This window comes from Cibotium barometz, chromosome 2 (assembly GCF_041138505.1).
Source record: "Cibotium barometz isolate CiBa-2024 chromosome 2, ASM4113850v1, whole genome shotgun sequence".
Classification (NCBI taxonomy): Eukaryota; Viridiplantae; Streptophyta; class Polypodiopsida; order Cyatheales; family Cibotiaceae; genus Cibotium; species Cibotium barometz.
The window spans coordinates 49514409-49539121 of NC_141047.1; the positions used below are offsets into that span (position 1 = coordinate 49514409).

The window sequence follows — 24713 nt, forward strand, 5'->3', positions numbered from 1 at the left end:
ATCCACCAATGGCATGGAATGACTCATCTCTTGGGAGTCAACCGAATCATCAGGGTCAGAGATGCTGTCTAATAAGGCAAAGGAGTTGGCAAATGTCCTCTGGTTTCCCGCCCTATTCTGTCTAAAGGTCTTCTTCCTATTGGGTACTGTAAACTTTTCTCCTTTTTCTTTTGAGGTAGAGGGAACAAGGGGAGAAGGCACAGTCATATTCTCATTCACTCCAGTAGGCTGAGCTTGGTTGATGACTAGGGGAAGATTAGGGGCACTAGTGGCACTCAAATTGGGGTATTTTAAAGGACACTCTCTGATAACATGTCCTTGCTTTCCACAATGGAAGCATGCGTTGGGTAGGTGTTTGTATAGAATGCTTTACTGGATGTTATACTCACCGCAATTGATTTCAATCTCATCAATAAGGGGCCTATCTAGATCCACTTCCACAAGGACCTGAGGATGCCAAGCCGGGTTGTAGTCATTCTTGGGTCTCATGCCTAGCACTTTCCCTATAGGGGAGAATTTTTTTTAGCCAAGGGTACAAGTAAAAGGGCAGGTTAGGAAGCTCAACCCACACCGGGCAAGCTGAGGGTTTTGGACCTTGAGGGTTAAAGTTCTTGGACCAACTGAAGGAACAGAATGGGATGTTCCTGTACATCCATTGCCCTGAACCTAGGACCTTAAGGGCCATATTTGGGTCGTTGAATAGAAAGGAGGTAGTACCCATTTGGGAGGGCTTGGATGATCTCTACCTTGATACCTATGGAAATTTAGTTGTCTTTGACTCACCCCTAAGGAAATCTACTGGTGGTTTTGGCCCAAACATTAACCCAACTAAACAACGGGTTGTGTAATCAGTTGTCTTTGACCCACTCCCTATGGAAATCCAGTTGTCTTTGACCCACCCCCTAAGGAAATCTACTGGTGGTCTTGGCCCAAACATTAACCCAACTAAACAACGGGTTGTGTAGTCAGTTTTCAACGAATGAACCAGCTCAGGTGGAAGACAAACCACAAGATTAATGGAAGAGGGTTTACCTGATGTGTCCATTACCTTAGCTAGAGCTTGCTTGTTGATTTGAGCCTCTTCTTCGACTTGTATCTGCAGCAACATCAAATTTAGCTCTTCCACTCGGGCTCTGGAATCTTCCAGCTGTTTTTTGGTGTCCATGAAGTCTTCTAACACCTGCTCATACCTCAGCATGGTTTCTCTGTCGCCATCCATGGCCAGGGGCCATTGTAGGAACTGCTGAAAGGCAGTTTGTGTGTTCTTAGCAGGCTGAGATGACTTATTCCCAGAGCAGGTTCCATGTTCTCTGAGTCGAGTAGGGATTCCCCTCCACTCGGTGCCCATGGGTGCTGTGGAAAGTAAAGAAGGGCTTCAAGCCTCTGGGCAGGGCAACAGTCGTCGTCACAGAGGAGAGAGAGAGAGAGAGATGGTGTCACTCAGGCGTAGCACTCCATCGCTAGCACGCGCAACGGTCCACTTTTTGGTGCAGCGCTCAGTTTAGTTTTTCTCCCTCTAATCACTCACTCCACCTTGTTGCTAACGTGATGAATTACCCTTTGATTAATTATGTTAAGGAGATGGTAAATACTGAGCAGATTAGCATTGATTACCCCCCTGGCCGAGCTTGCTGGGACCAGCAGTGATCGGTGTTGAACCATCTGTAGGCATTCTTGTTAATAATATTTAGGTTTATAAATAAATTATACCGTATTTTGAATTAATGGTGAGCGGCTAAAATACCCTTTTCTCACCGAAAAAGCGTACTTAATGTGTGATGATTTTGCCTTGATTAACGGTAAGAAATTACTTTAATGATCGATTAATACACATCAAGCGTAATAGGGCCTGCATGTGATGTGGACACCTTAGTTAAGTAGTTTCTACAGCAATTATCCTGGGCTTAACTGGTAGATGCAGATTAGAGCTCCGCCAAAGTCGACTTTCCCCCTGCCCAGTGCTCAGTGGTGCTGTGATTAGCGAGAGCTTAATCGTAAGTACTCAGTGGTGGTTTGAATTAGGGCTTAACGTCACTAATTGGCCAGTAATTGCATTCGTGGATCAGCGCTTAAGAGGGATTGATCATGCAAGGATTGGATTAGGCCCTAATTGATAACAGAAACTTCGATGAAGGCGGGATTAGCAGTGCCGAAGAAGAAGAGGACATCAGGCGCTCGTGCAGCCTCATGCAAGACAGCGGGAGAAGGCTATGTGTGCTTTCTGTGCTACGATGGAGGGACCCTGGTTATGTGTGATCGGCGGTAAGATGCCGCCTCCGCGTCTTTATCCTCCTCCGCCTTCCCTCCTTGATCTTGCAATGTCTGTCTGTAATAGAGAGGAGCTTTGCAGACATGTCTTCTGCCTAATGCCAGAAAATCCAATTTTCCTTCCAAAGCATCTGACGCAGAAAATCTTTTCCATTTCTCTTCTTGAACAGAAATTCTACTGCTAATGCACTAATTTCTTATGGCTTTGCCGCGGAATCCTCACAGGCCGTTTTCTTTGTTTACAGGCAATGCCCCAAGGCATACCATCCAGAATGCGTGGGGCGCACCCTGGCGTTTTTCAGGACGAAAGGGGCGTGGCTCTGCGGTGAGTGGCGCACACCGTCTCCTTCCTGCAAAGCTCTAAAACGATCTTGCACAGAGTTTTACCCTAGCGTAGAATTGTTTAAGATCAGGCATGCAAAGGTTGTGTTGTTGAGGGCGGCGGAGCTAAAGCCACAGCACAAGCAAAAAAAGAATGCATGCTGATGCTGTTGCTCTCTTCCTCTCTTCTCTGATTGTATTTTTTCGTGTGTTCGAGGTGGAGCTCAGCCAGGCATTCCTGCTCGAAATGTTTGAGACAGCCTCGCACCTACTGCGTCATGTGCCCGAGTTCCTTCTGCAAGCCATGCCTTTCTAGCCTGCCTGAAGCGTTTCTTCCGTTGTCTGAAGAAGAAGGCCTGTGCGAGACCTGCCTGCCCCTCGCCAAGATGATCGAGCTCAACCGCACCACAGATGAGCAAGGGGTATGGCGTAGGTGCATGAAGCCCATGCGCATGTGTACATATAGTAAAGTTTTTTCTCAACTACAGTAATGTGCAATCTGTTGCTGCAGACTGTCGTAGATTTTGAGGATTCCGAGACCTTCGAATTCCTCTTCAAGGAATATTGGCTGCTGATGAAGGCAAAACGAGGGTACAGGCTCACGGTCAGCCCCTTCGACACGGAAACTGTACTGCCGTTGTGCTCCTCCGACAAGACGACGGAGCCTCGCACAAACGGGCCGACGAATCTGCAAAGGGGTGCGCCCGCGATGTACCTGCAGCAGGACTGGCAGAGAGCGACGGACCAGAGGGACTGCCCGATTGCGGGCATGCTTACGTCTGCAAAGGACCGCGAGAAGCGCAGCTCCGTCGCTGGCAAGAGGAAAACACGGGTGCTCAAACTCAACGACACCAGCAGCAGCGACGACGAGCAATTAACCGTTGTCGGCAAGCAAGAATCACCCGCTGCCAAAGCGTCCCCACGCGCCATCGTAGCACCCATCGTCTTTCGCACGCCCTTCCAAAACCCGTCCCCCATCCCCGCCAAAACACCTGACAGCGACCCCTTCTCTGACGGGCCCTCCTGTGACAACGACAGTCCAAGCTTGAAGGCCAACAAAACACCACCAGCCAAAAGACCGCGCGGGCGGCCCCGCACACGGCCACGATGCGGCAGTATGGAAACTACCTGCTCTCCAAGCTCCAACGCGAACAAGGTGGAGAGAGCGGCAATCAACATGCAAAACATCGGCTCAATCTACCTTCCACGCTCTCGTCTTGAAGAGCTTCTGGATGACCCGAAGTTCACAGCAACTATATTGGGCGCTTTAGTGAGAATCCGAATCGTCGGCAAGCACGGAATTAGTAACTACAGACTGGTCCACATAACCGGTAAGATAGGGCACATCAGTTTTTATGTTAGGATGAACAGTCTTTGTTGCTATGGTTTGTATTCCAGCTTTTTTAAGGTTACCATGTCTCTGTGTACCTTCTGTGAAGTTTAGAGCATTCTTATTTACTTCTTATGTCCAGGGTTGGAGCCTCTTAGAGCAGTTTTTGCTAGTCTTTGTGTCTCTGTTTGCTACTTACAATAGGATTACAGGAACCTTTTCTTTTTTTTTTCTCTTTTTTTGCTTCTTATGCTAGGAAAAGTCTTGCTTCAGCCTTTCGCCTGACGTACATGTGAAAACTTTTCCAATAACTGGCCCATAATATAGCTAGTTTTAGTGCAACGTAATCAAAGCTCTTTCCTGGCTGTGATTTGCAGGAACTACCAGGCAAGCTGAATACTATCAAGTTGGTGAGAAGAAGACGAATGTGCTGCTAGAAGTGATGAATCTGAACAGAAGGCAGCGCATCACAATCAACCTTGTATCAAACAGTACATTCACAGAGGTCAGTCCCTACTCTCGCCTGCCTCCTCAGAAATGGCTGCCCACATTATATTGTGCAATCAGACAAATTTCTTTAGCTCTTGGTAAACTCCAAGACCTGTTAAGGTGTCTTGATCCTTCATTTCATTTGCAATCGACAGTAAAAAACCATGAGACATTTATATCTGATACGGATCATTATACTTCAACTCAAATAGGCTAAGATTTCTGCTTAGTCAGATGCCTTCATTCTACGGGCCATGAATCGGTAAAAAAGGGAAAGAGTGAGGCTTTCCAAAGAAAAAAATAAGGCCACAAATGAACCAAGGCTGTCATCAGGAGTTTTGCAACCTCTCCCTCTCACAAGAGAGGGCATCGGGGGAGGAGGAGGGGGAGGGGAGGGGGGGGGGGGGAAGTAATTGAAGGCTGGATAATTGATAGTACGTCTACAATCTGATAGGGTCTTGTTATTCAATGCAAGCTTCAATGAGAAGTTTGGGTTAAGTTTTTGTTTGGAATCAATATCTTAAACATAAGGTATCAAGGTTAAATTACCCAATTTTACTGACATGGTGGTTTTTTTCACCACCTCTTTAGCTACCTAAAGAAGAAATATTTCTCGAGGGAATACGGCTTCTTATCATAGCCAAGGACTTGATAAGACCACCTGCAGTTAAAAAAACAGCTTGCTAAAAGCACAGATGCACCGAGATTTTGTCCTTGCAATTACATGACTATCATAGCCTTCCAATGATCCTTGAAAAGAAGATGAATGAAGGGATAACCAATCTGAACTTCTACACCATGAGAGCTATTCTGTGAAATGCCACAGAATTTGAAGCATATTTTATTTTATTTTGTGCCAGCTACTGAACAAACCAGCACTTATGCTTAGATCTTGTCTTTTAACAGGAAGAGTGCCAGAGATTACCGCAGAGCATCAAATTAGGACTCATCAAGGCTCCAACTGTGGTACGAAAAGTTGAAGCATGGATAGGAGTTTGAAGGTTGATCTACTGCTTGTTGCCAGCATTTTGTTATTGCCTAATTATGGCTTAAATTGCTGTGATTCAGGAGAGAATACAGGAAAAGGTTGCAGCCCTGCAGGAGGCAAAGACAAATGATGTGAGTGCATTATTGATTATCTGACTTTGTTTGGTGGCACTAGCAGTAACACTCAAGCCAGTGAGTTTCATTAATGATGATTCAGAAGACCAACAACACTTCCACTAGGCTTATTATAGTTGGATTTCAGAGGGTATTTAGTTTTGACTGGCTCTGATGAATAGATTGTCCAATTCTTCCAATTGAACTAAAGATTCTTTGATACAGTTAGTTGTAGACAAGAGATGAAAAGAAACCTTAGCTGAGTCTGATAGGGTCTTGTTATTCAAGGAAGGAAGGAGTGCAAGCTCTCAATGAGAAGTTTGGGTTAAGTTTTTGTTTGGAATCAATATCTTAAACATAAGGTATCAAGGTTAAATTACCCAATTTTATTGACATGGTGGTTTTTTTCACCACCTCTTTAGCTACCTAAAGAAGAAATATTTCTTGAGGGAATACAGCTTCTTATCATAGCCAAGGACTTGATAAGACCACCTGCAGTTGAAAAGACAGCTTGCTAAAAGCACAGATGCACCGAGATTTTGTCCTTGCAATTGCATGACTATCATAGCCTTCCAATGATCCTTGAAAAGAAGATGAATGAAGGGATAACCAATCTGAACTTCTACACCATGAGAGCTATTCTGTGAAATGCCACAGAATTTGAAGCATATTTTATTTTATTTTGTGCCAGCTACTGAACAAATCAGCACTTATGCTTAGATCTTGTCTTTTAACAGGAAGACTGCCAGAGATTACCGCAGAGCATCAAATTGGGACTCATCAAGGCTCCAACTATGGTACGAAAAGTTGAAGCATGGATAGGAGTTTGAAGGTTGATCTACTGCTTGTTACCAGCATTTTGTTATTGCCTAATTGTGGCTTAAATTGCTGTGATTCAGGAGGGAATACAGGAAAAGGCTGTAGCTCTGCAGGAGGCAAAGACAAAAGATGTGAGTGCATTATTGATTATCTGACTTTGTTTGGTGGCACTAGCAGTAACACTCAAGCCAGTGAGTTTCATTAATGATGAAAACCAACAACACTTCCACTAGGCTTATTATAGTTGGATTTCAGAGAGTATTTAGTCTTGACTGGCTCTGATGAGTAGAAAGTCCAATTCTTCCAATTGAACTAAAGATTCTTTGATACAGTTAGTTGTAGACAAATGTCACCCAAGAGAACTTAGCTGAGTTTGGTACTAACCAGCACGTTACAAGCTGAGTTTGGTATAACCAATATAAGGCCACATTACAAGATTGTTATGTGGTTCATTAGAATGGCTCTTGAGGAACTTTTAGGCTCTTTCGTACCAGCTCTGGTCCCACTGCCCTCCTGTCCCTCAATAGGCTCTCTCTGTGGCGTCAAAGCTCAAGTATGAAGAGCCCTAAGCACCTTTGGTCCTCAAAGTCCATGATCCGATGCAAAGGTCCAAAGCCTTCACGGAACAGGCAGTGGTACCTCCCTCGGATCTCATAGTAGACAGTACAACGACATATATAGTGCTCCTCCGACTCCACCTCCTGATGGCAAAGCTGGCATATGTGGTCCTCTAGTGATATATCCTCATAACGACCTGTCTCTATCCTCAGCCGGTGTGAAGAGGTGCGAATCTGTCCAATAGCACTCCGAATACCATGTGAGAGGTGTGTGTCCATGTAAGCATGGCATATAATAAACCCGTCCGAAGAGAGGTGTAGAAAATGACTATGGTAGTGTGCCATTTTTCGTGCCCAACGGCTGCGGGGGCCTGACCCGTGTCCTCTCTGTATCTAGTCTCACAATGTCCTTCCTGATTACCCGATTCAGATGACTTGCTCCGAATCATGCGTGCAATCATGATCACTAATGGCCTCGCCATATGCTGCCATCCATCATAATAGTCTCTCTCTTGTCCGTCCTGTTCTGCCAATGGCTCCCTCCTCTTATGGAAAAGACTAGGCCCCCATATCGCTGCTCCATAGAGAAGTGTCGATGTAACCAGAGTGTCAAATAGCCATAGTTTCATGCGTGGCTCCTGAAACTGTATGTCTGCGCACTGTCTCTCAAGTGCCCCCAAAGCTGCAAATCCTCGTGCTAGTCTAGCCTCTGCTGCCTCCCTCATAGAAAACCGTGACCCTCTGAAGGTCACCCCTAGGTACACAGGATCTAACATACTCAACTGGCTCTCCTTTAAACGTAAACTGCGTTTGTGTTCTAGTCACCCATGCTTGTGTGGTATTAAATGTCATAACCTTGGTTTTACTAAGGTTCACTATGTGAGATCTTTGTCCACACCAAAAGACTGCAATGCATCCAAGTGTCTCTGTAGTCCCTCAGGGGAGTGTCTGAGATAAGCACAATGTCATCTGCATATAGTAGGATGGGTATCAACACCCCAACTAGGCTCGTCCCTGGGCCACCCTGTCATGTGTGCACAGTGTGTATCTACCGTGTGCTACACGCACACAAGACTAGCTTCGAGGTTTGGGGAAGCTTGGAGCTAGGCAGGCTGATTGGCGAGCTAAGTTAGGGATAGACGTTAACGGGCGGGCACCCAAGTATGGACGGGCGGGCGCCCAAGTGTGGACGCCCGATGAGACCGGCCAAGAGCCTATAAAAGGGTGGCCAAGGTTAGTCATTAGTCATATAGAGTCTCACGTGATTTGTGAGAGCCCTATGGTTTGGAGCCTGGATCTAGTGCAGACGTGCACTAGATCCAAGGTTAGTCATTAGTCATATAGAGTCTCGCGTGATTTGTGAGAGCTCTATGGTTTGGAGCCTGGATCTAGTGCAGACGTGCACTCGCTTTATGCAGCCGAGGCCGGCAGCAATCTCGAGGCCCGCAAGGGTAGCTTCGTGGCAGTATGGGACGTCGCGAGGTGGAGATTGGTCGGTACGAACCTAGTTAGCTCAGCTCGTGGCTCGGTGGGGACAGCCAAGACTGTGGGCTTGCCCACGGCTGTCATGGTTTGGGAGGTGAGTCAGGCCTGCACCCCCATGTTGTTTGTTTGTTTGTAGGTTTCGAGTCTCGTACCAGGAGCGTTCCACGATGAGATCCGGTGGGGATCTGACAGTGGTATTAGAACGTGCCTCGTGAACGAGCAAGTCGGTAGGTAGAGAAGATGAGGTCGAAGAAAGGTATGTGTTCAACAAGCTTACTGTTTTTTCTGTGCATATTGCTGTTTTTTCATATAGTATGTGCTTCTTCATCAAAGAAACCTGTGATAAGGGTGTAGCTTGATGGTAGGGTTGTTTGTTTTGCAAGAAGGCGGCTAGATTCATGTTTGTGCAAGCCGCATGAACAGTTGAGAGATAAAAAACAAAAAAAAGCATGTTGGCTTTTGTTTGTAAGAGAGAGAGAGAGGTCGCCAGCCGTGTGTAATGCTTGTGTGTGTAGCCTGGGCGGGTACGGTATAACAGGCGGGCAAAGGTGTACTGCAGTCGGCCAAGTTTATGCAGAGATACACAGTCGGGTACAAGACTATCGCGTAGGCGACAGCATCAACCAGGCGGCCGAAGCGTACAAGTGCAGTCGTCATGGGGTGCGCAGGCAGGCAGACAGACGGGCCAAGCCTAGGAGCAGGCTAGCGCAAGCAGCCAAGGGCATTCGGGCGCGCAGGCGGCCAAGGGCCTCTGGGCGCAGGCAGCCAAGTGCATCCGGGCGCAGGCGGCCACACCCTTTCGTAGGCGCAGCAAGGCAGTATGCTGGCGGCGACGACTTCAGCCCACACCGGCGACGTTCGCGCTAAATCCAAGTGGAAAAAAAAAATCCAGAAAAGCATTCGCCGATTTGGGGCGCTTTTGGTTTTTTTTTAGTTTAACTTTTTTCCAAAAAGTTTAAAGACCCCCCTCTAAGGTTTAAAGATGTGTTTTTTTAAAGAAAGCAGAATATATATATATATATATATATATGTATATATATATATGTATGTATATATATATATATATGTATGTATATATATACATATATGTATATATATATATGTATGTATATACATATATGTATGTATATACATATATGTATATATATATATATATATGTATATACATACATATATGTATATACATATATATATATGTATATACATATATGTATATATATATATATATATATGTACATATATATATGTATATATATATATATAAACACAAAAGCAAAAGCTCAAGTAGCTTTTGGGGACAGTTATATAAAACCCCTTAAGTGGACTTCTTGCCACACATCTCTCAAGTTTTCAAGCTCTCAAGCTCTCTAGTTCCCTTGCACTTTTATTTGCAAAGATCGAATTTTCTCTCCACTTGCCCTCTTCACGATGTCGACCCAAGAATCGGTGTTGGAGCCCCTTGTCGAACGCGAAGGCTTACCGGCTACGGAAGATACCGATGCCGATCTTTTTGATGATTATGTGTCAAAATCAGATTTCCAAGAGTTCAAAGTTGCTCTTGAAGCTTCTTCTTCAGAACGTCAGGCACAAATCGCCGCCCAGATGCAAGCTTTGCAGAACTCCATCTCTCTCTTGACCACTATCCTCTCTACTCTTTCGGGTATGGATACCTTGGTCTCTGCTTTAGGCCCCAATATTACTCCGGAACCGTTCGGGGGCGAGCAAAAGCAGCGTACCAAGGAGATCGTGGACACTTGGCTACATAAGTGGCAGCAGGTACATTTTCAATTTCATCCATATGATGATGGAAAAAAGATCCAGTTAGCAGCAGGTTTCCTCTCAGGCAAAGCTTTGCTTTGGTGGAAGGAACTCAACCCTAAGCCAACAACTTAGGCACAATTCGAAGATGTCTTCAAGAAGGAATTCCTCAAGAAAGAGGATGATTATGATGTTGTTGCCCGGTTTACAGCTTTGACCATGACCTCGCAGCACCTCACTTATTATGAGGTCCACCTCCAGAAGTTTAGGGAAAGCTACAAAGATGGATCCCACTACTCTTTTGGGGTTCTTCGTAGTTGGTTTACCAGACTCATACCGTTTACAGGTTAAAAATAACAAATGCAAAACATTGGACGAGGCCATTCATTCAGCTCGTATCTATGATGATACAATGGTCTCTTCCAAGTCGAAACCCGTTATCGAGCAAGGGAAAAAGCATAAAAGAAAGTTCTCTGCACCTATAGCTAACACGACTGAAGGAAACTCTTCAGACCAACCTTCGAAGAATTCAAGTTCGACACACTAGTGAAGAAGAAACGACTCCTTAAGGCTTTAAAGCTCAAGAAGGAAGGACGTTGTTTTATCTACAAAGAAAAAAGACACATGCGTAACGAGTGCCCGAAGCAAAAGGGTGCAAAGACCAACGTGGGACCCAAGCCAAAGGCAGCTGACCGGTTGTCTTTGACAGAAATTAAGTCTTGATACGACACCCAGTGATCATACCTATGAGGTACGCCTACCTGCGGGAAGGCAAGTATGGGATCGAAAGGTGGAGATGCTTCCAATCCAGATTCAAGACTACAAAGATACTCTGGAATGCTATGTTATGCACCTAGAAAATGTAGACTTATTATTAGGGATTAAGTGGTTTAAGACTCTTCAAGTCCAAATAGATTGGTCTAGTCATATTTTTTCTTTTCAGCATAAGGACACCCAGTATAGTATTTTAGGTGATTGTATACATCCCTCTCAGGGACCTCTTGTAATAAATACAGTTGATTTTGGAAATATAATGGATTCTTCTTTGTATACCGCTTTCCATTGTGTATTGATTCCACTTTCTTCCTTTCTCATCCCTTCCATGGATGTCAATGAATTAAGTGTATTTGAAAGCAAAGAATTACAGAAGATACTTGATTCGTTTCAAGATGTATTTCCTAAGAAACTGCCATTGGGTTTACCACACCTGAACGGGCCGTAGATCATCGTATTGACTTGATCCCTGGTGCTCATCCTATCAGTATTCCACCTTACAGGATGAGCCAAGCTGAGGAAGATGAGTTGGCTAAACAACTCGAAGATTATTTGAGGATGGGCCAAATCCGTCCAAGTAAATCACCTTGGGGTGCACCTGTGTTGCTTAGGAGAAAGAAGGACAACACCTGGAGAATGTGTATAGATTATAAGAGATTGAACAAGTTGACAATTAAGAACCGTTATCCTCTCCCTAGATCAGATGACTTGATTGACCAGTTTAGTAGGAGCGAAATATTTCACGAAGATAGATTTACGTACTAGCTATCACCAGATACGTATTCATGAAAGGCATGTCGAAAGAATCGCCTTTCGGACTAGGTATGGCCATTACGAGTTTCTTATATTACCTTTTGGGTTAACCAATGCTCCAGCCACTTTCCAGCAAATGATGAACGATCTTTTTCGTGAACATTTGGAAAAATTTGTGGTGGTGTTCTTGGATTGATATATAGTCGTACTCTTGAGAATCATGTTCGACACCTCACGATTGTCTTATCTATTTTAAGACAGAATCGACTATATGCTAAATTAAGTAAATGTGAGTTTTTTATGAGACAGACATCATTTACTTGGGACACAAGATCACTAGAGATGGATTGAGCATTGACTATGACCGAGTTTAGAAGGTTCTAGACTGGCCTATACCGCGAACAGTGAAACAACTTCGTTCTTTTCTCGGCTTTGTTGTTTTTCTTCGGAAATCTATGCGGGAGTACTCTCAGCTCACACTACCGCGATGAGCGACTTATTGAAAGGTTGTGGACGTAAGTCAAATCAGCCTATCACTTGGAATAACGATTTGGATATGGCCTTCAGACTTTTGAAAGATAAAGTCAAGGAAGCACCTATCTTAACATTACCCTAGTCGGCCTTATGTTCTTGAAACTGATGCCAGTGACTATGCCATCGGGGCTGCTCTATTTCAAGATGGTAGACCGGTTGCTTTTGAAAGTAAAAAGGTAGACGACACTCAATCTTGTTGACCAACTTATGCTGTGATTCATGCTCTCAAGGTTTGGAGACATTATTTATATGGCTCCAAGTTTGTGGTATTGTACTGATCATCAGTCAATCAAGTATGTGTGTGATGCGGATGATTTGAGAGGAAGGAAAGCTCGTTGGGCTGAGTTAATGCAAGATTTTGATTTTGAGATCCGTTATCAGAAAGGGTCCATGAATAGTGTTGTAGATGCGCTTAGTCGAATTAGAGAGGTGAATACTTTGTCGTTCACCGAGATTTCTACTGACTTATTTCAGTCATTGAGAGGGCTTTGCAGGACTGATAGTTATTTTGGTCCATTTTGGTAGAAGATCCAGGACGGGAGCTCATTGATTGACCAAGACTCAATGACTGAGCAGTCTACCATACAGGCTGCAAGAGGCCATGGATGATTCGGAATGGTTTACTATTCCGTAATGATAAAATTTGTGTACCACAGATCCCAGACATTAGGTGTCCAAGATTCTTAAGGAGTGTCACGACGCCCCTTCTGTTGGACACCCTGGGATACATAGGACACTATCGTTAGTGAAATTAATACAAATAACACCCTTTGAACCTACTCAGCGAATTCTACTCGAAGCCTATTCAGATGTCACACCAACAAAGCAGCCATATGTACCATACCCTCTTTGAGTACCAAGACCAAAATTAGAAGAGCTATTGCCTTTGGTGGCTAGAGAGGGCACGTTATGGTCTAATGTAGCACATCATACAAAGCTAGCAAACCCATACTTGGTAGATCTATTGGAAATCAAAATTTTTACATTTATGATTAGTTAATTCTTCCTCAGGTGGAGAAAGGCTAATCCAGTCCACACAAGCCAAAGATGCAAGAGTATGTAGAAGATTATGTTCTCAAGTGTCAAATTTGTCAGGCAAATAAAGATGAACGCTTTAGACAGGTTGGGTTGTTGCATCCTTTGCAAATCCCAGGTAATAAATGGGAAAGTATTTCCATGGATTTTATTACTAGATTTCCAAGAACACATCAAGGCCACGATTCTATTTGGGTTGTGGTAGATCGCTTGACAAAAATGGCTAGATTTTTACCGACCCGGAAGACTATTACAGCTACGCAATTAGCACGACAAGAGCAATTGTTTAGACTGTACGGGTTACCACAGGACATAGTCAGTGATAGGGACTCTAAGTTTACGAGTGATTTTTGGAAACTTGTTTTTGAGAAGTTGGAAACAACTTTGAATTTGAGTTCCTCAGATCATCCTCAATCTGATGGCCAGACTGAAAGAGTGAATCAGATTTTGGAGGATATGCTTCGAGCATATGTATCCAAAAGACAGAGTTCATGGGAGGATTATCTTCCTATGTTAGAATTTGCATATAACAGTACTAAGCATACGAGTACAGGTTTTAGTCCTTTCATGCTTATGTATGGTTTTCAACCTAGATCACCTGTTACAGTAGGATTCTCAGGACTTCAGCATGATGCAGCACGTAATTTTTTGCAAGATATGCAAGAAATGTTACAAGTTACGAAGGAATCTATTAGAAGTGCTCAAGACCGAGACAGATTTTATTCTAATAGTAGACATCGTTCACCCAGAGAGTTCTCTGAAGGAACGATAGTGTATTTGCGAGTTCCGAAAGATTTCGAGACTTTACGGACAGGTCGATCTCCGAAATTATCCCCTAGATATTGTGGACCATTTCGTATTACACGAAAAGGATTGGTTTGGTTGCATATGAATTGGATTTGCCTTCTCATGTGAAAGTTCATCGTGTATTTTATGTCAATAGACTTAAGGAAGTACTGGGTGGAACAGACCAGTTAGTTACTCCTCAAGAAATTATAGATGTCGAGGACATGACATTTATTCCGCACGAACCTGAAAAGATTCTTGGATTTCGTGAAAGAAGATTGCGTAATACGCTTATACAAGATCAAGTAGAAGGATCCTGTTGTTGAGGAGGACGGTACATGGGAGACATTGGATTTCGTGAAAGAAGATTGTGTAATACGCTTATCACGGAATACAAGATCAAGTAGAAGGATCCTGTTGAGGAGGACGCTACATGGGAGACATTGACTACTCTTCAGAGAGATTACCCTGGCTTTTTAGCGAGCTCAGGAGTGAGCTCTTAGAGGAAGGGGAATATGTCATGTGCACAGTGTGTATCTACCGTGTGCTACACGCACACAAGACTAGCTTCGAGGTTTGGGGAAGCTTGAAGCTAGGCAGGCTGATTGGCGAGCTCAGTTAGGGATAGACTAACGGGCGGGCACCCAAGTATGGACAGGGCGGGCGCCCAAGTGTGGACACCCGATGACCGGCCAAGAGCCTATAAAAGGGTGGCCAAGGTTAGTCATTAGTCATATAGAGTCTCGCGTGATTTGTGAGAGCTCTATAGTTTAGAGCCTGGATCTAGTGCAGACGTGCACCTGCTTTATGCAGCCGAGGCCGGCAGCAAGCTCAAAGTTGCTTGGTGGGGACAGCCACGGCTGTGGACTTGCCCACGGCTGTCATGGTTGGGAGGTGAGTCAGGCCTGCACTCCCATGTTGTTTGTTTGTTTGCAGGTTTTGAGTCTCGTACTAGGAGCGTTCCACGAGGAGATCCGTGGGTATTTGACACACCCAATCTATCCACATAGTCTGAGACCTCATCAATGTATAGCCCAAAGAGCGTGGGTGAAAGCAGGCAGCCCTGCTTCACCCCAATAGTACTGTTCATTACATCCGACAAGCCCCCTGGGGCACATACTCTGCCTATCACACTGACTCATACAAAGTGTATACTCCTCACTGCATCTCCTCAAGGACACCAATATCGTGTAGTCTCCTCATAAGCCTGGCACGTGGTACGGTATCAAATGCTTTGTGGAAGTCCACAAAACAACAACATATCCTCCATCCTCGTGCTCGTCCCTCCTCAATAAGAGCTCTGAGGGTGAGTATATGATCCAGTGTGGTGTATCCCCTACTAAAACCAGCCTGTCCAGTTGCTCTATGTCCCTGCCTCTCTGTCCACCGGCTCATCTCATGCTCCAAGATGGATCTGTATACCTTAGCTAGATAATGGCCAATCATGATCGTACGGTAGTTATTGGGCATCATGGGACCCCGCTCTCTTAAGCAACAGCACAATAGTGTTATGTGTCCAACTAGCTGGGAAACCTTCACACATAGCTCTATTAAACATGTGTACAAGGATCGGGGCCAGAGTATCCCGTGCATATGAGAAATGTTCAGCTACTAGACCTTCATGATCTTGCGCCCTCCCTATGTGTAGTCTATCAATCGCATCTAGCACCATCCGCAAAGTGAAGAAAACGCAATGATCCGGTTGAGGTGATGGCGGGCGCGGAATGGGAGGCTGTCCAGGTACATCATATAGGGACATCGCATACTCGTGCCAAGTCTCAAGTGCCGTGATCGGGGTAGATGGCTGCCTCTCCTGGAACATTTTCCAAGCCCTCTTACTGTCGTGACTCAAGAATAATTGGTACAACATCATATAGGGACATCACATACTCGTGCCAAGTCTTAGGTGCCATGATCGGGGTAGGTGGCTGCCTCTTCTCCTGGAACATTTTCCAAGCCCTCTTAGTGTCGTGACTCAAGAATAATTGGTACAACTCTACCTCCAGCTTTGCCAGGTAATCCCACTTCTTCTTTCGCACAAAGCGTCGGAAGAGCGTCCTGGCCTGTCTGTGTGTACGTGCCCCAAGGGCGACATCTCTCTGGAGCTCGGGTCTCTCGGCATTCGTCATCATACCAGCTATTCTGCAGAATAGTACTGCTCAAGGACTTAGAAGCAGCTATAGTATATGGGAAAGCATATGCTGCCGAGGTATGTAGTACCTCTGTAAAACCTCTCGTAAGCTCCTCCTCTAAAGGGCTATCTGGGTCAAGAGTGAAAAGGCCATCGTAGACTGCACTGCAATAAACTCCAACAGTTGCTCGTGTAAAATGGTATTTAGGGTGGCGAGAGAGAGGTAATGGCGATAACCGTCTTTGGTTCCTGCATACCACTGTGAAGCATAAGTATGCATGATCTGCTGCCATCCCAATCGGCCTGTCAGAAATATAGAAACTCTGGATATCTGGCATCAAAGTAGGGGATCCCATCAAGTAGTCCAGTGTACTAGCGCCCTTCTTGTTATTCCAGCATGTAAAAGCACCCTAACCGGGCCATCGTGGACAAACCATTATAAATAAGCAACCCATGAACACTCCCCAAATCCAAGAGATGTGTCCCATACTCTACGATCTCACCCATATCCTGTGATGTCCTCTGTATGCCCACATTCTCTCCTTCCACCTCAATGTGAGTTAACAAAAATACAACCGGGGCAATTTATCCTTCTTTAATTTCTGCGGGTCATAAGAATTCACCTCGGTGAATAAGCATGCAAACAAATGCGTAATTGGCTCACACAGTGTATGTCCAAGCATATTTCCACTAATCCAGTACATTATCAAACCAATTAAGCATGAGAAAATATTTAAACAGGAGATTGGATTTTCTTGCAGGTTAGTAAGAAAAGACTAAAGAAAGGGACAAATAGGTTGGTGAACATCAAACTTCTGAAGAGATACTTTGGATCATTCCAAGAATTGAAATCTTATTAAGTGGGAAATGGTCTTTTCTTCACATACACAGCCTTCATGACATTTTCACTCTCCGGATTGGTTATGCCAGCCTCATTTCTTTTCTGCCTATTTATGAGGCTTTTACTGGACTTTTGTAATCTGGTCATACTTAATAGAAGTTTGGGGGGGGGAGGGATTAGAAAGAATACCTGAAAGGCATGAGACAATCATGGGCAGTGTCAGAAATGTTGATCAATATTGAACAGTAATGATAGTAATATTATTTGGTGTGCAGATGTTGCCTTCAGACACATCAGTCTTAATGGGAAGACCACATCCATGCAGCACACACTAAGAAACATTATCACTAGCTGCCATCAAAGCAGATCCCTTGGACAAGTTGGCTTGTCTAGATGCTCTTACCAAAGCTTTCTTCATGAACATGACCAGAATGGAACCATAGCATCCTTCAATTGTCAGAGATGATACTCACTAAAGATTTTGTATGCATAACTTGGATTACCTGATAAAGCCTAGAGTATTCTTTATGTATACCCACGAAAAGACCAAGATCAGACCATCTTCTGGGTCTAAGCTTATGCCATTCCTGTACTACACCAGTGGGCTGGAATAGACCTGATTGTAATTTGTAACCATGGCTCCCATCCTTCAGTTAATTTTTTGCTTCAATGTGTAGTCAAGGTTGTCCTTATTCATGATTCTTTAAGTCTTGACCAGTTCTAACATCAGAATGGCACTTTGAAGCTCCAGAGTTAGCATGTCAGAAACTCCTCAGGGCCATCTTTATTTTGTGCAGAAAGTGTACCTCTAGTATAGGTCAATAATGTTCTAATAGAATGTTAAAATTGATTATTTAATATAGATCTTGATTTGTCACTTTATGTAGTGGTTTGATGCAGAGACTGTAAAACTTGCTAACCTCAGAGACTCGGCAAGTGAGCACGACCATAAAAAAGAATATCCTTCTGCTTTTTGTTCTAGTGAAGCTGTTTGTTTCCTGCCAGTAAATATAAATTAGATTAGAAGTCATTTTTTCTTAACCACAGATTCTCCATCTCACATTGAGAAAGTATGAGGAGCAGCATGAAAATCTCACCAATCCTCATTATCGTGCCATAAAAGTTCATACAGGAATGCAAGTAGCACAAGAAAGGCAACTGGATGTCGACCAGGATTCCGAAATCAGTGTAGACTTGCCGACTGTTAACAGCAGTAAAGTGGCTCGCATGTATTTCTGAAGTTCACTTTAACTGATCCTCAAAAGTGTGCAAGAGCTTAACAAAAGCTTTTTTCTGCAGAAAAAATGGAGAGCAAAATGCATGCAACTAAGATCTCATCAACACCCATGGTTGTAACTAATGCAAAAAATGCAGCAGCATTGACTGTTCTGAAGGAGAACCGGCATAAAGAATCTCAAGACTCTGGATCTGACAAATACCCAATGGGAAAACATCAGTTTACCCTGGCCACAGAAGTCAAAAGCCAGGCAGAGTGTGATGGTTGTGCAAAAGAAGACACTGCAACAGTCATGATGAAAAGTGATGTTGATAAGCAGGTTACAGATCCATTGCAATGGTATTACCGGGACCTGAAGGAAAGGACTCACGGTCCCTTCTCCATGAAGCAGCTAAGAAAATGGAGTAAAACAGGTGTCTTTCCTTCTGATCTAAGAATTTGGAGGACAGCTCTGGGAGGGGAGTCATCCATTCTGCTGATGGATGCTTTGAATCTGCAGGTTAGGTTTCCCAAGCATTGTGTGCTTGCCTTGATGTTTAAAAGAACGCGTTATCAAATTGAGCTGTGTGTTTTCTTATCTGGTTACTGTGCTTTTGTGTATGTCAGGGCAAGGAGATGGAGCGCCCTCCTGGGATCACAGATGCAAAAAGGGCTGTTGAGATGCAAAACAAATTTTCTTCATTTGCATCAAGTTCGGTTAATGTGCAAGCAATGGAGCAGGTAGAAAAAACACTGGAATCAGCACAGGATGCTTATTGTTGCACAGCTGTTCACATGCCTGATGGAATGCAGTCTACAGCTCATTTGCAGGAGGCAAATACGAACACTTCATTGGCATTAAAGTCTATTGGAGTGCAAGAGTTGGAGCAGGTAGATAAAACAGAATCAGATGTAACCAATTTTAATTTTCCCCAACAGGTGGCCCAGTATGCAAGAGATCCTTGTTGTAGCACAACTGTTGTTCACATGCCTGATGGAATGCAGTCAACAGGTCATTTCCATGAGGTAAATGCAAACAGTTTTTGGCATGTATACCACCAACCTTCAAGTAATATTATGAAGGTTAACTCAGAACCGCATCCATATTTGACTGGTTGGGAAAATTGCCATGAAAAATGGCAGACGCCACTGAGGCCAACTGTATGTGAAACTGGAAGAATGGACTGGCTTCTTCAAAAAGCGACTAAGGTAGAGTTGCCTGTATCAACTGGCTGGTTTCTGGCGAAGGAGCAGAAATATGCAGCATTAGCAAATGGAAACAGTTCACCCATAAAAATGTTTGAAGATCAAAACTTGTCCCCACCCAAAAAACCAGCAATAGAAACCCTGGATGATGAATGGTATCTGGAAAGAGAGGAATCAAGAAAGATTGTAAAAAGTGATTTGATCTCTCCTAAAGCAGAGCAACTGGCCTTTGGGTCAATTGATAAGGAAGAGAGAATGCAACCACGAATGACGAGTCCAACAGGAAAGCAAGAGGAATATGGCTGGAATTCTTCAGGGCAAAGAGGAGAAACGAAAACAGAAAATAGTTGGGCATGTCAATCGGCCTCAAGGTCAATTGAAAGTGAAGAGAGAATGCAACCAGGAGTGAAGAGTCCAACAGGAAAGCAAGAGGAAGATCGATTAGATTCTTCAAGGCAACGAGGAGAAGCAGACACAGAAAGTGGCTGGGCCTGTCCTTCTGTAAGAAACAGCACAGCTGCTAACGAAGAGAAGACTCCATCAGAATTAAACTACTGGTCTAATCCAGCACAAAAGCCGGAGACAAATAATACATCAGAAGATGGCCGGAATTATTCAGAGAAGAGGAGGGAACTTGAATCAGGAAATGGCTGGAGTTCACTTAAGTCCACCTGGTCAGGTCCTTCAAAGCACTGGTCAGAAGTGGGCTACCCTCCAAGACATTGTGGTCGGTTTTGTGCAGAAAAGAAGAAAGAGGAATCAGTAAGAAGATGCCTAGATGAAGTATCAAGCCGTTCAGCATTTGCAGGTACAAGCAGGGAAGATGAGAAAGGTTGGAATCAGGAAGGCCATTTTACAGAAAATCATAAGAGAAGAAGACAGTCTTTTGGTTTTGAGAATGCTGAATCTGGTAAAAGATCAAAAGCCTTTGACCAGTGTCAAGGGTTAGAGACGACAGAAGAGCTTGAGAGAATGCCTCACCCCAGCGGTAATGAAAGAGATACTGTTCAAACAACATACTTTGAAGGTGGTGCATGGAGAGAGGATGCTGATTGCAATGTATTTGGAAGAAGAGGAGAGAGGAATATCTCTGAAGACAGTGTTTGTGAGAGAGATCATGGTCGAGCAAAATCTTTTCAAGGTCGTGCAGGGATTTGGAGACAGGATGCTGATTGCAAAGGTTTTGGAAGACGACCTGAGAGACATCTTTCTGAAGGCAGTGGTTATGAGAGACATTATAGGCAAACCAAATCCTTTGAAGGTCGTGCAAGGAATTGGAGAGATGTTGCTGATTCCAATGAATTTGGAAAAAGACCAAAGAGGCAGTTCTCTGAAGACAGGCTGCTGCGAAGAAATAGGAGGTTCTATTCAAGGGAGTTAAATGTCTTCCATAAACAAGACAGATTTAGGAGTGACATGAGATCCTTTTCGAGGGAGCAAAATGCCAGATTTAGTGATCATAGATCCTTTCCAGGGGATTCTGATGATGGCCCCGGAGGTTTTAGGGAACGAAGACGGGTAAGAAACAGGTATGCAGATAAAGCTGCAGACATGTTTTCAGGTCAAGGAAGGAGGAGCAATCCTTCTTCGTGCCAAGTGGAGATACAAATAAGTCGACATATATTCTGCCCAATTGAGAGTACAGCCCCACTGCAAACTTGTGAGCAAGGCTGGACCCCCCCTGTTTCACCTTTTAACTCTTCACGAAGGTGTATGTCCTTGTTAGAAAACAATCAAGAATTACGTTTGTCACCCCCTGTCTCACCCTATCTTGATCTTAAGAAATCCAGTGACCCCGCCCCACCATTACCATTGTTCAGAATTGAAGCAGACTCAAGTTCCCCAGAACTTCCACCTCGTCCACGATACCTGAGCTCCCCAGAACTTTCACACCTTCCTCCAGCCCCGACCTACCAAGAACTGCCACCTCCACCGCCACCTTCCAGTTCCCCTGAACTTCCATCTCCTCCAGCTCCAAGTTACTCAGAGCTCCCACCACCCCCACCGCTTCCTGTGGACATTTGCCACATTTACCACATTGATGACTTTGTAGCCTCCACCTTCAGAAACTGACATTGTCAACATACTTTTCTCTCTATGCAAACCACTAACTGTACACCTCAGATCTACATTTTCAGGGCATACTTTTGCCTGCATGGCATATCCTGGAAGAATCAACAAAATATTATGCTCTAGCTTGTCAGACCTATCCACAACATATTGAAGCCTGAAACTCTCATTTGAGGATGAAGTTGTCTTAACACTAGGGTAGAGTCCTGAAAACTGGAGGCCCATTCTTTGAATCAGTTAAAAGACTGCAGATGTAGGTGAGGCATACCACTGATGGTCCTGGTTTTGTTACTTGCGTGCCATGTATGATTCACACGAGTTCTTGTACATGTGTTCTTGGTGTAGTTCCACCTTTAATATGTTTATGTTTTGACTAGATTCCGTTTGTATGAGCAAGGGTTCCTGTTATATTTGCTTGGCTTATCTAAAATACTATTAGTGGAATGAGAAAAAGAGATGGGTTCCTGTTATATTTTCTTGGCTTAACTAAAATACTATTAGTGGAATGAGAAATAGAGATGGATATGTGGAAACTCTAGTGAGGCGATGTCTCCTCTCATTTCACTGTTGTAAGAGGGTAGGGTTGAGTAAAATTGAAGCCATTACTGTTGCATACCACCAAGTCCTAGCTCTGAAAGACAATACCAGCCAAAAGAACAATTCTTTTTCTATCCTTGCAAGCCCTCCTTATCTGTTGATACAGAAATGCACAGGAAGCTAACAAAAGTTGTAGTGACAGAATCTTAAATCCCTGGCATTTGAAGTGTTAGGGCTTTCCTTTTTCCATGTGATTGCTCGCGTGTCAATCATAGGTTCTCTGCAGGGTGTTGTGTCAGTCAGTCAGGGTCGTCTACGTAGATTGCACACAATGGATGATTATGCTGCAGTCTCATTTGCAAATGATGGCCCTTGTTAATTGTAATGGAGTTGGAACATCCACAAGGATCCCTAAATCTCACCAGCCTTATGCTCATTAGACTAATTGTAATGTGTTAACTCACCAACCTAATGTTCATTAGAGCCGCTGTCAAAACTTGGCAGAATAAAAAAGAAAAAAAAAACATCGTGGGAGACAGCATATCCACTGACATTTGTAGGCTTGTAAGTTACACCCACGTTCTTACCTTGAGAGACAAAACCTTGTTGAGATAAGTGGTGCCAAAGCATAGTGAGGTCTTCCATCACCTCAAGGTGTTGGGGTCTGGATGGCTAGACCAATTTGCGGAAACCTTCAGTTAAGCGCGCATTGGCATGAACACAACTGGGATGGGTGACGTCCCAAGAGTTGGCCCCGGGGCCCAATGTCGCAAACCCTTCACCACCAAGCTAATACCTCACATGAGGGTTGTATTTCACATTTGGGCAGGCATAGGACTTCCCCTAACCCTCCAAAACAGGGGTCAAGGAGACAGAAGATGGGAAGCAATTCTAACTGATCAGCATGATATCAACTTTGGGGGAAAAAAAGTACTTAGAGTGGCTAAGGAAGTTGCTCCATCTATCACTTGCTGTCATGATGAGCGTGCTGATTCCATAATATACACATATCTATATTATGCAGCAAAATGGCATGGCTTGTCTTCTCCTCAAGTGAGTTTATTCAACAATTGCCTACTTGGCTTTGAAACTGTTTGCACTTACAGATATTCTTCTGCTCCTGCTTTTCAACAGCCAACAACTTGCAACCCTTGGCTCCTTGTCAACAAGCCGCACGCCATGTTTCATTTGTAGGCAACTTACATCAGCCCTGTAGATCATCTTCTGTAGTAGACATGCAAGGGGCCAGATTTTGGACATCTTGCAATCAGTGAGTAGAGATGGATTATTGATATCGGAAACACCCATAAAAATGGTTGAGTTCGATACAAGTGCCCTAGCAGAAAGAGTCCTGCATCAGAGACCTATCACATTTTGCAATGCCCACAGCTTCTCACTCGAGTTTGACCTGTTGGCAGTTTCTGCTTCTTCCTGGCCATAGCCTGCTTCTCGACCTGCCCAAAGAATACCATGACCTGCTCCTGTGGTGATTGGGCGCCTCCCTTGGATATGTGCTTGAGACTCCCTAGACAGTGGCGACCCCCTGAGCAGGAGTGATAGATCCCTAGGAAGTGCGTACCGTGCATTTGATGTCATTTCCAAGGTGTGGACAAGCATTGAGGACTTGTACTTGCATTTATCTCTGTATACACCTTCTGAGCATCCCACCACCGTCCACGGGTTCCACAGTCAGCCATGTTAGATCCTTCAGAGCACAAAAACTTTAAAACGCGCGATAGCCATGTAAGATCTTTTAGAGGCATCTAGTGGCGCGAACACTCTATCTAGTCAAGGATGGTGCCAGTTTCAATCAATCTCCTCCCTCGCTCCACAAAATGGGGTAGTGTGAGTAACGTCTCTTTTGGGGGAGGAAAAAAAAAATCTTCCGTAACACAAAACCTTACACTAAATAACACAGATAGATAACAATATTGTATTCTCAGTATGATACAATAGATCGCAAGCTTCAATGGTTGACCTCAATTGTTGAGACGTATACTACATGCTAATAGAAGATAGGGAGTAAAACTTACATTGATGAGTGATAAATTGTATAGAGAAAGGACTAGTAGTTTCTCTATAAAGGCTTGGATACATAGAGTGGCCATGACTAGATCCCATAGGTACGCAATCATAGTTAATGCTATTGTTGAGACGTATACTACATGCTAATAGAAGATAGGGAGTAAAACTTACATTGATGAGTGATAAATTGTATAGAGAAAGGACTAGTAGTTTCTCTATAAAGGCTTGGATACATAGAGTGGCCATGACTAGATCCCATAGGTACGCAATCATAGTTAATGCTATTGTTCGCAGTGTAGACTTACCTATAAAGAAGTACTAGGTGCTGCTAGGTAGTGTTTCGACCTCCCTAAACTATTTGAACTCATGTTGAGTCCCATCTAAAGCCCGCAATGCTAAGATAGAGTGTCTAAGTGTAAAGTAGAGCTACTCCATGTGTGAACCGCTATGGGATAATAGTCCACTCCAACATGCAGCCTATTTGATAGTGTGTCAAATCTTATCTACGCCATCTCTAAACCATTTATCCCTTTTACGAAAACGAGGATGCCGCTAGTCAGCCATGGCTACTCCTCAGTATGGGGGCTCAGACACTGTGATTGATGACTGGCTCAGACACTGTGATTGATGACTGGTATCCCTCCTCAATGTCCACCTGAAGGTGAACTATTTGTGTG

The 24713-nt window shown here is 44.0% G+C and overlaps 2 protein-coding genes across 2 annotated transcripts; both read left to right on the forward strand.

Annotated features, from left to right (window-relative positions):
* The first annotated feature begins 1922 nt into the window (after positions 1-1922).
* On the forward strand, positions 1923-18020 carry LOC147641181 (zinc finger CCCH domain-containing protein 19-like). Its single transcript, XM_086818889.1, has 11 exons — positions 1923-1994; positions 2135-2262; positions 2514-2593; positions 2818-3011; positions 3101-3920; positions 4297-4424; positions 5315-5374; positions 5477-5527; positions 6247-6306; positions 6409-6459; positions 17870-18020. Exons 2-11 carry the CDS (start codon positions 2249-2251, stop codon positions 17999-18001), a joined length of 1590 nt encoding a protein of 529 aa, XP_086675015.1. The 5' UTR covers positions 1923-1994; positions 2135-2248; the 3' UTR covers positions 18002-18020.
* Positions 18021-18025: 5 nt separating this feature from the next.
* On the forward strand, positions 18026-21849 carry LOC147641182 (uncharacterized). Its single transcript, XM_086818880.1, has 3 exons — positions 18026-18195; positions 18282-18718; positions 18826-21849. Exons 1-3 carry the CDS (start codon positions 18117-18119, stop codon positions 21475-21477), a joined length of 3168 nt encoding a protein of 1055 aa, XP_086675006.1. The 5' UTR covers positions 18026-18116; the 3' UTR covers positions 21478-21849.
* Positions 21850-24713: the final 2864 nt, after the last annotated feature.